At 34.1% G+C, this 14,912-nt stretch overlaps 2 protein-coding genes across 2 annotated transcripts in view; both read right to left on the bottom strand.

Moving 5' to 3' along the window:
• LOC110025107 (ras-related protein RABC2a-like) overlaps positions 1–394 on the bottom strand; it is a 22,022-nt gene extending 21,628 nt beyond the window's left edge. The window contains exon 1 of the mRNA XM_020725390.1: positions 9–394. Within this exon, the coding sequence (XP_020581049.1) occupies positions 9–80 (72 nt within the window). The 5' untranslated portion in view covers positions 81–394. The remainder of the gene's footprint in view (positions 1–8) is intronic.
• A 7,672-nt stretch (positions 395–8,066) lies between these two features.
• LOC110025109 (thaumatin-like protein 1b) lies at positions 8,067–9,350 on the bottom strand. Its single transcript, XM_020725392.1, has 2 exons — positions 8,919–9,350; positions 8,067–8,828 (listed from the first exon to the last, which is right to left on the bottom strand). The coding sequence occupies exons 1-2, from the start codon at positions 8,968–8,970 to the stop codon at positions 8,146–8,148; spliced, it is 735 nt and encodes a 244-aa protein (XP_020581051.1). The 5' UTR covers positions 8,971–9,350; the 3' UTR covers positions 8,067–8,145.
• Between the last annotated feature and the right edge of the window lie 5,562 nt (positions 9,351–14,912).

The raw sequence follows: 14,912 nt of genomic DNA, 5'->3' as shown, positions 1-14,912 counted from the left end.
TTTCCCACTCCAGAGTCCCCGATGATCAAAATCTTGAATGAGAAATCATGGCTACTCCCGGAGCCCGATGACGAACCCATTCGGCATCAATTTCCCAGCTTAGGGCGCGGCGAACAATCCCTAAAGCTCTCTTCCCCGCTTTCTGCAACTTTACTTGCTCCCTTATGCCCACCTTGATTGTGTTAGCGAGAGGGTTAGGTGGACAGAATAAGGGGAGAGCTGGAGGAGATTCAGCTACTGATACAGATTACAGAGAGAGATCGGAGGACTACATATCTAACAATAAATAAGGAGAAAAAAATATTGATTAGTGTCCAAAAAATGCAACGCGTCGTCTTCTTCTTTCCCCTCACCTCGGCTCGGAGGAGGACGCCATTGAAACAGGACAGAGACGATGTAGAATTTTAATTGTAATTACCTTTATTAATTTAATTCATTTTATTTAGTAAAAACAGGCTCTTAATTTTCCAAAAAAAAATCAAAGCTTTAAATTATTTTCAGCCCGCGAAGTAAAATGCTATAATAAATTTAAACAATGTAATAATATTGTAAATATCAGAAAAAATAACAGGGACATTTACATATATGCCACCCTATTCCTATGTATTTGTATCTCTGAAGCGTGCTAGAAAATTCACTGCGGTAGAGTAATGAATTATTGTCATAGAGTTGTACGAGGATTCAATACAGACTTAGATGAAAGAGAATCAACATGTGATGACACTATAAGTTTTTATGTGAAAAACTCGTAAAGAGAAAAAACCACGAGGTCTGTCCAATTATAAAAATTCACTATAAGTTGATGATTATATACGCCCCTTGTCCCACAGACGGGAAAAAGTTACTAGATTTTTCAAGATACAACGTCGAGACAACAGTTGATGACGATCTGCGGTAATCTACGGAGGTCAGCGGTGATCGATGCTGGTCGACGGCGATCTGCGGTGGCAGGGATGATGTTGTACTTAAGCTTCTTCTCAAAGCTTCAAGTTCTATTTCAAGTCTTCTTCCTCATGTGAGGGGTGTGGCTCTGTTTATAGTGTTCAGGGTGCAATTATTGCACGAATATGAACCATTTTGATCAGACGGTTCGGAGAGCTTCCCTCGATCTGATGACGTTTGATGAACATTTGAGTGTCTTAACGATGCTGGAATTGAGCAATTTTAGGCTTGTTGGATTCGTCTTATCAAGACGCTCGATTCGACTATGAACTCGTTGAATTCAACATTCGTTTGATCTTTCAAATGTGTCTGGAAATCTTCCAAGAATAATTTAATCGCTTGATCTAGGCTTGATTTGACTCAGACTGGACTAACTTTGATATCATTAGGTCCTTTTCATCGAGTCGATTAGCTTGACTATAAGTTTGCTGAAGTCAGAGCTCTGGATGACTTTTTATCAAGATTTGAATATTTCTTGCTCAAAATATTACAACGAGATTCGTGACAGATGATGAAAATTTGTTGGTGATGTATCAATATCTAACACCTAAACATTACTTCTTAAATTTATGCCCATATCACATCAAAATAATATTTTAAAAAAATAATAAAATAACCATTCTTTAAATCTCTCTCTCTCTCTCTCTCTCTCTCTCTCTATATATATATATATATATCTTAAAGAATGGTTGTATGCTATTATATGAGTTCCCCACTCATCCTCATGTGTCTAACTAATGACAGACTGACCAGAAGGGAATTCAAACCCACGACCACCAACAACCCACGGCTTGCAGCACTATATATACAACACACAAATTGTTAATATCACATAAAAAGCATCACTGTAACTAACTTTTCAAAAATAAAATACAGTTTTCACGCACATGTTTTTGACCTAAAAGTGTTATAAGTGTAAATATCAAAATTTATGGCTTAGATATGTAAATAGGTAAGAATTGTCTCGTATATGTAAATTTCCCTTTTTCTTGTAATTCTGATTTATTATACTAAAGTGATTTTTAGGCTGGATTAGTGCATCATTATACGGTTATAATACACCAAATATTTTTTATTATCTCGTATTTTTACAATATAATTTTTAAACTATTTATTTTATCATTTAATATTTTGATATTATTAAAATGGTTTAAATTTTGATTTAAATATTATGTTCTTAAAAGATATTTTTGTAAATCTTTAATTTTTATTTTGCAATTATTAACTAAATAATAATTAAGATTTAAAATTAATAACTAATATATTCTAAGTTATTTTCTTATGATAATATTTCATATATATTAGGCATGTGAAAAAGAAAATATGTATTTGTTAGAATCTTAAAGCTTTTGTGTTTTCTTATTTATATTACTTTTTCAATGAATATTTAGTAATTGCAATCTATATTGATATTTTTAATCACACTTACAATTTTTATTACTATCTCAGCTCATCATATGGGTTAAATATAAGTGTTGCTTCACATAAAATACTGATATCATAGGTTGAAATATGAACTAACTTTTGTTGTTAAAAACTGCATTAGAAAATACCGTTACCAAGTTATCTTGCATTCTGCAATATTGTGATGTATCTACTAGGAGCTCACAACATTAGAAAACACCTCAGTGGTGTATCTACTAGGAGCTCACAACAATTATCCTCCCAATCACTGCTCCTCTATAATTGGCTCTTCATTCTTTAATGGTTTAATAAGAGAAAAATAAACCTTGGTAGACTGGGGCTAATTTATTTTTTATTAGTGAAATTCAAATAATGGTCTTGTTATATCAAAAATCATTAGTATATCACTCACTTTTAGATTAAAGGATGGCGGGTGCCCTAAATTTTTGGTCCCTAACATAACCAATAGTCTTAGGTCTATATGGGTCAAAAGGCCCACATATGTGAAGCATCATAAAGTGTTAGTAGTTGATCTCCATTGAGCAACGAAAGTTGATATGCTTGGAGTATTTAGCACCAATCATCATAGATCATCAAATAAATCTCTATGGAACCTATCATCACTCTTGACTTTTATGAATCTACTCTATGCAATGATCATGCTTAGTTTTATGATAAAATGAAATGTAATCATTGTGAATTAATTGCTTCACTTTACATAAGAATTGCTTAATTTCATCCAAACTAAGCTGCATTAAACTAAAGTTCTCATCAAGTCCACTTGTAAATAGATTTGTGTGTCTATTCATTTGAAATAATCTAGTCTTTCATTAATTATACCAAACTTCTTCAAATTAATGGAAACCAATGTTTTTGTTTAGTTTAAATATGAAACCTTATAATGTACATTTATTTACTCCCCTATTGAACATAGGTAATAAGATATGTTAGTTGTGTATGTGTCTTCATTAAATAAATTAGAGTCCATTATCTATACGATTGTATGCAAACTGCAAGCTCTTCATTATTGTCTCATCATAGTAGATTCAAATATATTATGAACATCTATTGATGGTTCCATAACTCGAAATAGTTGTGATGGTATTGTAACTAGTTTACTTTCGCCACTTCTCTTTTATCAACAAGCCTAATAGTTTGATTTATTAGTTCAATACTGATAGATTATAGACTGCCAAATTGTCTCATCACTTGATATAAAAGGTGCCACTCAACCAACTTCTGACTAAAAAATAAAATCAGTGCCATCCATTCAACAAGCCTAATAGTTTGATTTATTAGTTCAATAATGATAGATTATAGACTGCCAAATTGTCTCATCATTTGATATAAAAGGTGCCACTCAACCAAATTCTGACTAAAAAATAAAATTAGTGCCATCCAGATTTCCATACCTTCAAAATAAATCACCATTAGTCAAACCAATTTTTTATTCAAGTAAGGTGTCCACATAACAAGTTAATTATTTTTTAGTACGAATTCCACAAATGATTAAGAATTAAAATCACACTAGGCATTTAAGTTAACATTTATGTGCATAAATTTATTGAAGTTGATTAATCAATTTTTTATACAATCTCGTATTGCATTTCATACTTCTCAAACATATTATTCATTTCACCCAATAGTTATAACATGTATTAATATGACTATTCAAAGCACATCATGATTTCAAAATGACTAAGGAAAGACTTGTATCCAAGTGATCTGCCAATAATATTTCTTGACAAAGATATATGGATATAAAGAATAATTTCTATAACATGTTCTAAAAAATTCAACACTTTGTATTCATAAAATTGAAATATTTCTCATTGGCATATGTACATTAAATGTCATTCATAAAAAGAACTCATTAATTACTTGAACTTGACACTGCAAAATTTTCAAGTTCTTAACAAACTTTGAAAATGCACTGACATTTTAATGCAACAAATATGTTTCATTTCAAGTTTTGAATGCAACAAATGCATTAAATTCTTTGTAGTGATTGAGCATTTTCATGAAAATGTCCCAATTGTTTTCAATGAAAATGCTAATGCCAAAGATTAGGGTTTTTTTGCTCTTTAAATATTTTTAGCAATGCTTCTATTATTAAGGATCTGTTTGGGAATATTATTTTTTTATTTTGTTTGTATTTTAATTTAAAATGAAACAAATTTTGTATGCTATAATACTTTTAATTATTTTAAAGAAATATTCAAAATATTTTTTTTTTATGTTTTTGAATATTTTAAAAAATAAATTACTTTGTTTTTAAAAATAAAAAATAAAAAGTGTAAAATTAATAATCAAACATGTTTTTAAAATGACTATAAAGATAAAAATAAAACTAAAAACTAAAAAAAAAAACTCAAACAAGTCGTAAATTAGAAATGAAATGAGCAACTTATTAAAATTCACCCGTTTAAAAAAAGTTAAAAGCAATATCTTTATTTCTAACAATACTTTTGTATCTAAATAAAATATTTAATATTTGAATACTTCTACAATGGCTAACAATTGCAATTTATGAGCTTCTTACTCTAATACTCATTATTCGAGGGCACAGTCTCAATGTCCAAAATGCTAAGCCATTACTTTGTTTTCCATGATAAACATCTCCTAGCTGGCGAAAAAAAACCTCCTTTGCACCTCTTAAAGATCTTACATGAAAAAATGGAAGAGTCTAAAAGCAAGATATTCCAACTTTTGAGTGAGGCTCTACAAGAAGTTATTTTCTCTGCTCAGGGTAATTCTCAAGAGTCTTCTATTATGGATGAGATTGTCATTAAACATTGTATTTCAACAGGGTTCAAACTTTTCAAGCAATGATTCTTATGATGGGATGTTTGATATATGAACATACTGATTATTATAGAATCATTATGCACATGCAAGGAGCTTCTTTAATTTATCAATTTTTCTCCTAATACTCCTAAAGGCCAAGTTCATACTTGATTTTACTCATTCCTAGAAAAAATCATTCATCCCTCTGATAAGCCTACTAAATTATTTGTGGAGCAATTCATTGTAGGTTGAATATTTTTCAAAAACTCCTTTCATAACTCTAGGATTTATCAAAGTGAAGGAGAGTTGTTGAAAGATTATTTTTAAAATATTTTTTGATGATGGGGGCAACCTTCACCACAGTCTTGAAAATTCATTCACATAAATGTTGTGGGCATGATCTTGGTGGAATGGTCATTCCACATTTCATTCAGACATCAAAATCCATGAGAACAAATTACGAGCTAAGGGGCAACATTCACTACAATCTCAAAAGGTGTTCATGCCAACGTCCTATGCGCGACTGTGTTGAGGCAGTATTCTTGTATTTAATTCAGATATCAAGTCTATAAAAACTGAATCTAAGCTGGGAGGGGGGTGGGGGGTGGGACTAACCACTGACCTGATATGTCTAGCTAGAAAGACTTTTGAACACCTCCTCATCATACGAGTGGGGGGTGGGACTAACCACTGACCTGATATGTCTATCTAGAAAGACTTTTGAACGCCTCCTCATCATACGAAATCAATTCCTTCTCAATTTGATCAAGAAACTAACCTCCTTAATATTAGATGCACGGGTTGCTTTATACATAATAACTAAGCTTGTGTGGACAATACCTCTATTGGGGGACAACAAATCTAAAAGAAATAATGAATAAATTTTCAAATACCTTTTTTGAATATGAATACAAAAATATTTATAAGAAGTAAAGTCCATATCAATATACACCCCATAATTAAGAAACACAGAACATGTCTAGCACCTCATTATGGGCTTAATCGATCTCATGGGGACTCAATTCAATCTCTTTGAATATAGCCTACAGTCGTCGAGTAGGTGCTTCGATTAAAAATGCAAGGTAAAGTAAAAAATCTTTGGTGGATTACAATATACCTCTTCTAATACAAACTGCGATCATCAATCAAATGCCACAAATACACAACATAAGATATGTTAAAAATTCTTGGTGGATTTTGTTAGTGTTCTTTTAATATAGGTTACGATCAAAAAGCAGAAACTTCGATTAACAAGTTAAAATGGGACAAAATTTTTTTAGATATGTTAAAAATTCTTGGTGGATTTTGTTAGTGCTCTTCTAATATAGGTTATGATCAACAAGCAAAAACTTCGATTAACAAGTTAAAATGGGACAAAATTCTTTGGTGGATTTCACTTAACTTTGTCCATAACAGGTTAATGTTGTCAAACATTTTCTGACAAAATAACATATGATAGATCTAGCATCTTTGATGGATCATTCAAGGCTTTTTATGTATAAATGACCTCAAATTGATATAATCCTTGGTGGATTTATCTCGACCACTTTCCACAAATAGTTTATGATCATCAAGTGAAAACTCTTATAGATCTAGCATCTTTGATGGATCATTCAAGGCTTCTTATGTATAAATGACCTCAAATTGATCTAATCCTTGGTGGATTTATCTCGACCACTTTTCACAAATAGTTTATGATCATCAAGTGAAAACTCTGCTCCTACTAATAACCTAGGATATATAGTGGATCGCTCATGACTTCATATATACAAATAACTTCAAGTTGTCTAATATCATTAGAGGATCACTCATAACTTCTTATATACAAATAACTTCAAATCGGTCTAACATCTTTGATGGATTATTTATGACTTATTTTATATAAATGACCTCAAATAAGTCAAACATCCTTGGTGAATTTCTCATGTTACCTTATATATATTATATATATTAACTTTGATAAGGTAAACATCCATTATAGATTTTCTTTAATATATTTAGCCATGCAAACCACGATGTTGCTAATTTATAACTTTTCATTAATTGTGTCACCCGTCTATCACTCTTATGCAGTCACCTGATTAGAGTATACTTTAATGTTGACACTCAACACTATCAATATTGCTCAAGCTTAAAATTTAGTTTGGCAAATGAGGTGGGGCATTACCTTCAACATTGACCACAATCGTCATCGTTGTATTACCTACAATTCAATGTAATGACGGATCACTAATGACCGACAATAGTCACTATTGTAGTACACTATCACCATCAAAGGATCAACATTTCTTGATTGCCACATTGTTAGACCATTGACCCGAAAATCACAACTATTGTGGAAAACTATCGCTGTCGCCAGATCATCCCCTGATCACCATAATTATGATCACCGCCACCTGATAGTCGCAACTATTGTAGTACCTTTTCATCATCAGCAAATCATTTCCAACTGTCATTATGACTAGTCATATACCTCTAACCCCTGACAACCGTAGCACTTGCGATATACTATCGTTATTGCCAAAGCATGATCTCCATGTCACCACTGTGGTAGCACCAGAACATTTTCATTTGGTCGCCGTCATCGCATACTATCGTCACCCGTCCAACACCACAACTTTCACTAGATCCCAACTGTTTCACTTTCAATCACTACTAGCCTTTATCATTGTTGTTGCATACCAATGTCAGCCCGTCATGTTATCGGCCATTGTCGACTCGTGTTCTTCGCTTTTGTTGTGTGTGTGTGTATGTGTGTGTGTGATATATATATATATATATATATATAAATAGACACACACACACACCACATTCTTATTCGAATAAATCAAGCTACCTCAACAAAAAGTGATTGAAAAACAAAAGAATTCAGAACATAAAATCAGGACAAGTTTTATTACATAAACCACACATTCATATCTACTATCCTCCCCATCAATCACATACATCCATACATCCCACATCTCATACACATCAACCAACCATCGCCCCACCCACAACAAATCCCAAAACTCACGGGCAAAATGTCAACGTATAGCTTTGCGGCCCGACGCAAGTGAAAGTACTGCTTCTATCATCATACGCATAACTATATGCCGCCGGGCAAGCGCTCTTAAACACCATCGAATAGTTCGTCGGCCCGCACGTGCTCGGAGTCGCGTACGCGCCCGTGCAACAATCCCTCGGGTCCCCAAAAGCCTCACAAGCACTCTTGCACGCTATAACCGACCCGCCCGGCCCGGTCACCGCTAATCCGGGAGGGCATTTCCCATTCAAATCCCATTTACAACCAGCCGATTTACAATCCCCCGAGCCGCCCTCCGGCGCCACCGCGACCGGAAGATTATAGCCGTCAACGAGACTGACATCGTAGAAGTCCTTGTTGCTGTCATTGGACCCGAGAGTGATTTCGACAAGGGTGGTGGGAGGGGAACCGCCGGCCCCGTTGCAGGGGATTTGGCCGGTGCGGCAATCACCCGTGAGGCAGGAGAACTTGCCGGAGGAATCGGTGGAGCAGAAGGAGCGGCCCCAGAAGCGGCCGGACCATGCCGGAGGGGCGGGGAGGGAGGACGAGGAGGATGGTTGCAGTTGGAAGCCGGTTTGGGAGAGAGGGGGGCTGTTGGCTCCGGAGAGAGTGGCGACCCAGATTGTGTAGGAGCATTTGTTGGCAAATTTGAAGGTTGTGGTAGCCACGCCTGAGAAGAAAGCAAACATATAACATATATTAAGATTATAATTGAAGCATTCCTAAGTTCAGAAAATACGAGTTGAAGCTTTGAAGTTACCTTTACCGAGTAGGCAAATCAATAGAGCTGCAACTATTGCAAGTTTCTTCATGGTTAGTGAAAACAGAGTTGGATGATTCCGACAGTTGCAGATTATGCATAAATATGTATGTCACAGAGACGGTTCATTTTCAGAGATATATTATTTTAATGAACTGGAGGAGGTAGCTTGCCGTTTGATTGACAATTCTACTTTAAAAATGAAGTCTTGCCGTATTAATTAGTCTGCTGCGATGTGAAATCTCTCTCAAGTTTGTTGATTTTTGGCTGGTTTTTTATGCAGGCGATGTGCACTGCAGGATTAAATACATCATTTATGCTTCACGTTGTTTGCCACGTTAGGGGGCCAAAAGCCTGAAGATGGAAGAAGGCAGACATGGGGAAAATATTTGCATGATTGAATATGAGAAAAATATTTTAAATTTGATATTAAATTTGTTTTATTTTGTTTTTAATGTAAGAATATAGTCTTATTTCTGAAGGATTTTGATGGGATATTGTTTTATAATTCAATATGACAAATGAAAGATACATGTTATATTTATTTATTTATTTTTTTTGCTATTTTTTCTCATTAATATTTTGTGACTGAGGGAAACATATGGGCAAAAGCGCATGAATACATATCATGAAAATATCAATTTGGTCATCATCTCGTTGTATGTTGAGCTTCTAGCAATAACATGCAATTTAAATGTTGAGAAAAATTACAATTTTATAAACTCAAAATCACATAATACAACTCTCAAACTCACACAAACTCTGTTTATAAGCTCACAAAACTTTTCTTGAGACTTGATTCATAACCCAAAATGGTATGAGATATTTATACAAGCTTAGAAGTAATTGACGCCACACACATTATTCACCAACCAATTTATTCTTCACCTAGCGCATTCATCGCACACATACATCACATGTCTAACCTAACAGTGACCTTCCATCATATCAACTTTTCAACAGATGTAATTGTTTAAAATAAGTTTATTTCTTACTTCAGTGTCTTAGTCAATGTGTCCGTCGCTTGATTTTGAGACATAATGTAATTCAACTCTACTTCTTTTCTTATAACATATTCTCTTATATAGTAATAACGGATGTCAATGTGTTTGCTTCTATTATGAAAGAAGAGATTCTATGTTAATGCAAATGCTGATTTATTATCAATGTATATCTCGATGGGCACCTCCAATGGAACTTGTAATTCTTTCAATAAATTATTTAGCAAAATTGCATGACAAATGCATGAAGTAACTGCAAAATATCCAGCTTCACAAGTTGATAGTTTAACAATAGGTTGCTTCTTCAATACCCAAGGGAAGGTGGTATCATCTTTGAAGAGCACAAATCCGGTGGTATTTTTTCCAATCATCCAAATCTTCACTCCAGTCACTATCACTGTATCCAACAATTTTCTATTTATTTGAAAAAGAGTAAACTATGGTCGATTGTACCTATAATGTATCGAATTATTCTCTTAGCAATCTTGAAATGAGTTATCGTTGTGTAACGATTGAGTACTCCAATTGCATAAGTAATATCTAGCATTGCACAAATTAAGCAGTGTAGAGTTTCGATGAAACTTTTATAAAGAATTAGATCCATCTTTTGTCCTTTATCATTTTAGGATTATTGACTCCATATTCCATTGAAGTTTCAATTGGATTAAAGTCTTCAATTTTGAACTTTTTAAGTACATATATGGCATAGCATTCTTGAGTGATAAAGATGTTTGTATTTTCTTGCTTCACATCAATGTCGAGATAGTAAGTCATAAGCCTAATGTCGTTATTTCAAATTACTTGGGCATTTTCATACATTTTTGAATTATTACCTTTGAAAATCAAGTTTTACTACTTAGAGTTAAACGAAAATTTTATAAGATGGTGGTGAAGCCTGCAATGCTTTATGGCGCAGAGCATTGGCCTTTAAAATAAAAGTATAAGATTAAGTGATGCTGAGATGAGTATGTTTAGGTAAATGAGTAACACTTGAGACAAAATGGGAAACAAATGTATTTTTGAAAGAGTAAGTGTAGCCCCAGTGGCAGACAAGATTAGAGAGAGTCGCCTTAGATGGATTGGTCACATTAAACAACATCAACCATATGATGAGCCGATTAGGAGAGTAGATGATTTAGTTTCGACTTATGTTAAGAAAATTAGAGGTAGACCTAAAAAGAAATGAGCTTGTTGTAAAAAAAAATGATCTTATTTTATTATAATTAAATAAAAATATAATACTCAATAGGAAATAATGGAGAGAAAGTATTCATGTAGTTGGCCCCACATAGTGGGATAATGGCTTGGTGTTGCTACCTTTAAAATTAAGTCATCTAAATACAAATACACAATTAAAATATATCTATCTTGAACGTTAATATAAAGTGCATACTCATATGGATATTTAATGAGCTTTTTTCTTTCAAATACTTATCAATTTGAGTATCCCAAGCTCTTGACACTAACATAAAACCATATAAAGCCTTCTTAAATTTTAGGATTTTTTTCTTCTTTCCCTTTTACTTCATATCTCAAAGGTTGTTCAATATAAAACGTAACTTTCATCCATTTGATGGATATTTCTTTCATTCATGTTGGGTTTCCAAAAAATTAATAGTCTAATGGTTTCATGATGAGTGACGGGAAGAAATACCTCAACATAATTAATGCCATAATTTTATTGTATCATTTAATCACCAGTCTTCCTTTGTATCTACATATCTCCTTTAGTATTCTTGTTCAGTTTATATGCTCGTTTACCTTTGCCTTATATCCCGTGAAAGCGTAGCAAGCTCCCACGTATCATTCTTTGTGATTACTTTATTTTATTTATCCATAGCATCTACCCATTTCTTACATTTTACAACTTATTGATAGCTGAAATGTTCGCATTAAAAAAAGAATAATGTCATCTTGCTTATTGTTACCTTATAAAAATTTTGTAAGCTTATAAAACATATTCTCTTCTCATTTAAATTTTCACTTGAAGATATTGTTAATGTTGATCCTTCATATGTTCTTGTTGAAATTAATAAAGTGATGGCTCATGTGATTCTTCTCTTACAATTTCTTCGATTATTGGTAGTTTATTTTATTCTTCTTTTTGAAAATAATGAAGAAAAGTATACTCATCTTCTTGTGTTCTTTAATCTCAATTAGCTTTTTTATCAAACTCCACATCAAGATTAATGATAATTTTTTCATTAATTGGATTATAGAGTTTTTAACCTTTAGAACTTGAGTCGTAGCCATTGAACACATACCTTTCACTTGTATCATTAGTTTTCTTCTTTTTTTGTCTGGAATGTGAACATTTGTGATACTTTCAAGGACTTTAATGTGAGAGATTCCAATTTTCATTCCAATCCATACTTCTTGAGGATGTACACTTCTTGTAGGAGAGTGATTTGTTAAGTAACGTGCACAATCGACCGCCTATGACCAAAACTCTTTAAGCATTCTTTTAATTTTGAGTATGCTTACAGCCATATTTAGAATTATTCTATTCTTTCACTATGTTACTCTATTTTGTTGGGGGATCTTGGCACTGTTAAAGGAAGATGAGTTCTATGATATTCCTAATAATTTTTAAATTCATTGGATGTAAACTTTCCTCCATGATCAAATCAAATGGTTTTTATATTAAGACCACTTTCATTCTGAACAAGAGCTTTAAACTTCTTGAATTTTTGCAACACCTCCAATTTCATTATAAAAAAATAGATCCTTGTTTTTTTTTCTTAAAAAAAATCATTAATAAATTAAAAAAAATATTTTCTTTCACTAAAAGAAATTAATTTAATATGAACACAAACATCGGCGTATATGAGCTCAAGTGGTTTAATTACTCTTGAAGTTCATTCATTTGGAAAGCTCTTGCAAGATTGCATTCTAAAAAAATAACCCTCACACAAGGTAGATCATAAATTAATGTTGATATTAATATCTTTCTTAAAGTGCAATTAAATAAATAGAATTATGTAGAACACTACGAAATACTAGCTAACTTGTCTACACATCAGACCTCAGTATTCTTAAGGTCAAGAGAAGAAAGCTCTAAATCCTATGACTTTATTTAGTGGTCTTTTGGGACGGTGGGGCCAATCAACCAAGTCGGTGGAAGGAAAGTGCTCATTGAGCCAATGGAGGCAGTCAATCAACAACACATGCAAAAAAACAGATGTTTTTAATGCACATTTTTTAAATTCATGAAGTGCACATAATGAAAATGCAGACACATGCAACATGAAACTCGAGTAGCTCCGAAAATGAATCATGCTCATCCTAAAAAACTCGTGGGAGAATTAGGCTGCACGATGGAGATGTGTACCAACACCATATTGCGTGAGGTAGCATGACACCCAACTCTGTTTGCATGATACTAAATGAAAAATCTCTTGCAAGGAGGATTCTCCATGGCCGAGAAGATGACGATCAAAGGAATTCCTTTGAGTTCTCGGTCGGTGGATTTTAAACATCCATTCAAATAAAATCACCTAGGCAAATAACTAGATTAGCACAACCCCGATTTTCAAATTTTGGGAATTTTGGGCTAGAAATAAAAAAAAAGTATAGGTTTAACTCTTTAGATTCGTAGGGGAAACACAAAGCAACAAATCCTATGGGGCTTCCACTAAGAACACAAAATCCTACCCTAAATCCTCTATCATCCAAATCTAGGGGACTCTAAAAATGAAAAATCGCGAGAATTTTAGAAATCTCACCAATACAGTGGTTGGTGTCGCGTTCTTTAGACTTGTCCAAGCTCCTTTGCGATGAAGATGATGGGGTCGCCCTTCTCCTTCTCTTTCTCCCAAGTGGTGAAGCTCTCCTTGCCGGAGAGGATGACATCATCGCCAGATTTCTTCTCCAAAGTAGTGCAGAAGCTCTTATCACCGGAGAAGATGATGAGATCGCCAGAGTTTTCCTTCTTTAATGTTAGGATGAAGCTCTCCTAGGCTCAACCCATGGAGAATCAATGAAGAGGAAGAATAAACCAATGGAGATGATTAAAAATAGGAAGAAGAGGGAGGAGAATATGAAGAAGTAGCTCCCTAACTTTCTTCTCCTTGAAGAAGATGAAGAAAAGCTCTCTAAGCTCCAATGCTCCTCTCCAAACTCTTCTGTAGCTCCACGCAAAATGCAGTCGATGCCATGTCTTCTCCACTGCCTTAGGAAGATAAACCTTGGTTCAAAGATTTGATTTGGCCTTTTTACCCCATTTGGTATAAGTACAAGTATCCGTAGATCTGACATTTTGGTGAAAAACTAGACAAATGCATTATCCAATGGTCACAACAGCATCGTCGACAGACATCTGGGGACCAAAGAGCAGAAATTGCAAAATAGGTTGAGTGGGCATGTCCACATCATATCACAAGCTTCATGGATGAGGGGTAGGCTTGGTTACGCCTGAGATCCCACATAATTATGTCATGCGCTCTATCTGGCCAGAGTGGTCACGCTGGTCGAGCCGGTTTTGAGCGTGGTCAGGCCGGTCCTCACAAAAAAATTATGCTTCCAAAAAAGTTTGTTGAAGGGGTTTTGAGCCTCATGGGACCTTGGGAAGGCTAAATATGAGTAAGACATGACCCTCAGACATCTGTGAAGGTCATAAATGCATCCCTGGAGCCTAAGAAGGCACTCCACCAAATAAAAAAGGTTCCAACGCAAAATCCATTTGTTATATAATTAGGCTTAAGGTACGAACAAGGTGCAAGGTAACCTTATCAACGGTCTACATCACAAGAGCATTTATATAGTTAAGATAAAGTCCCAGGACGCTGAAACAAATGTCAACAGAGGAAACACTCAAGGTGATGTTGACTTGGGGATGATTGCCTTAGAGCATGGCTATGACGGTGCATACCCCAATTACGGTGCTCAAAGCATCTGCATAAAGGTCCCAAGGGCTCTTTGAGTCACGGTAGGGCTTGTATGATCTCAATACAATCTTGTATTACTCTGAGAGGACGTCCCATATATGTTGCAT

This window comes from Phalaenopsis equestris, unplaced genomic scaffold (assembly GCF_001263595.1).
Source record: "Phalaenopsis equestris unplaced genomic scaffold, ASM126359v1 Scaffold000288, whole genome shotgun sequence".
Lineage (NCBI taxonomy): Eukaryota > Viridiplantae > Streptophyta > Magnoliopsida > Asparagales > Orchidaceae > Phalaenopsis > Phalaenopsis equestris.
The sequence above is the reverse complement of the archived record's forward strand: the minus strand, read 5'-3'. Positions and strand labels throughout refer to the sequence as shown.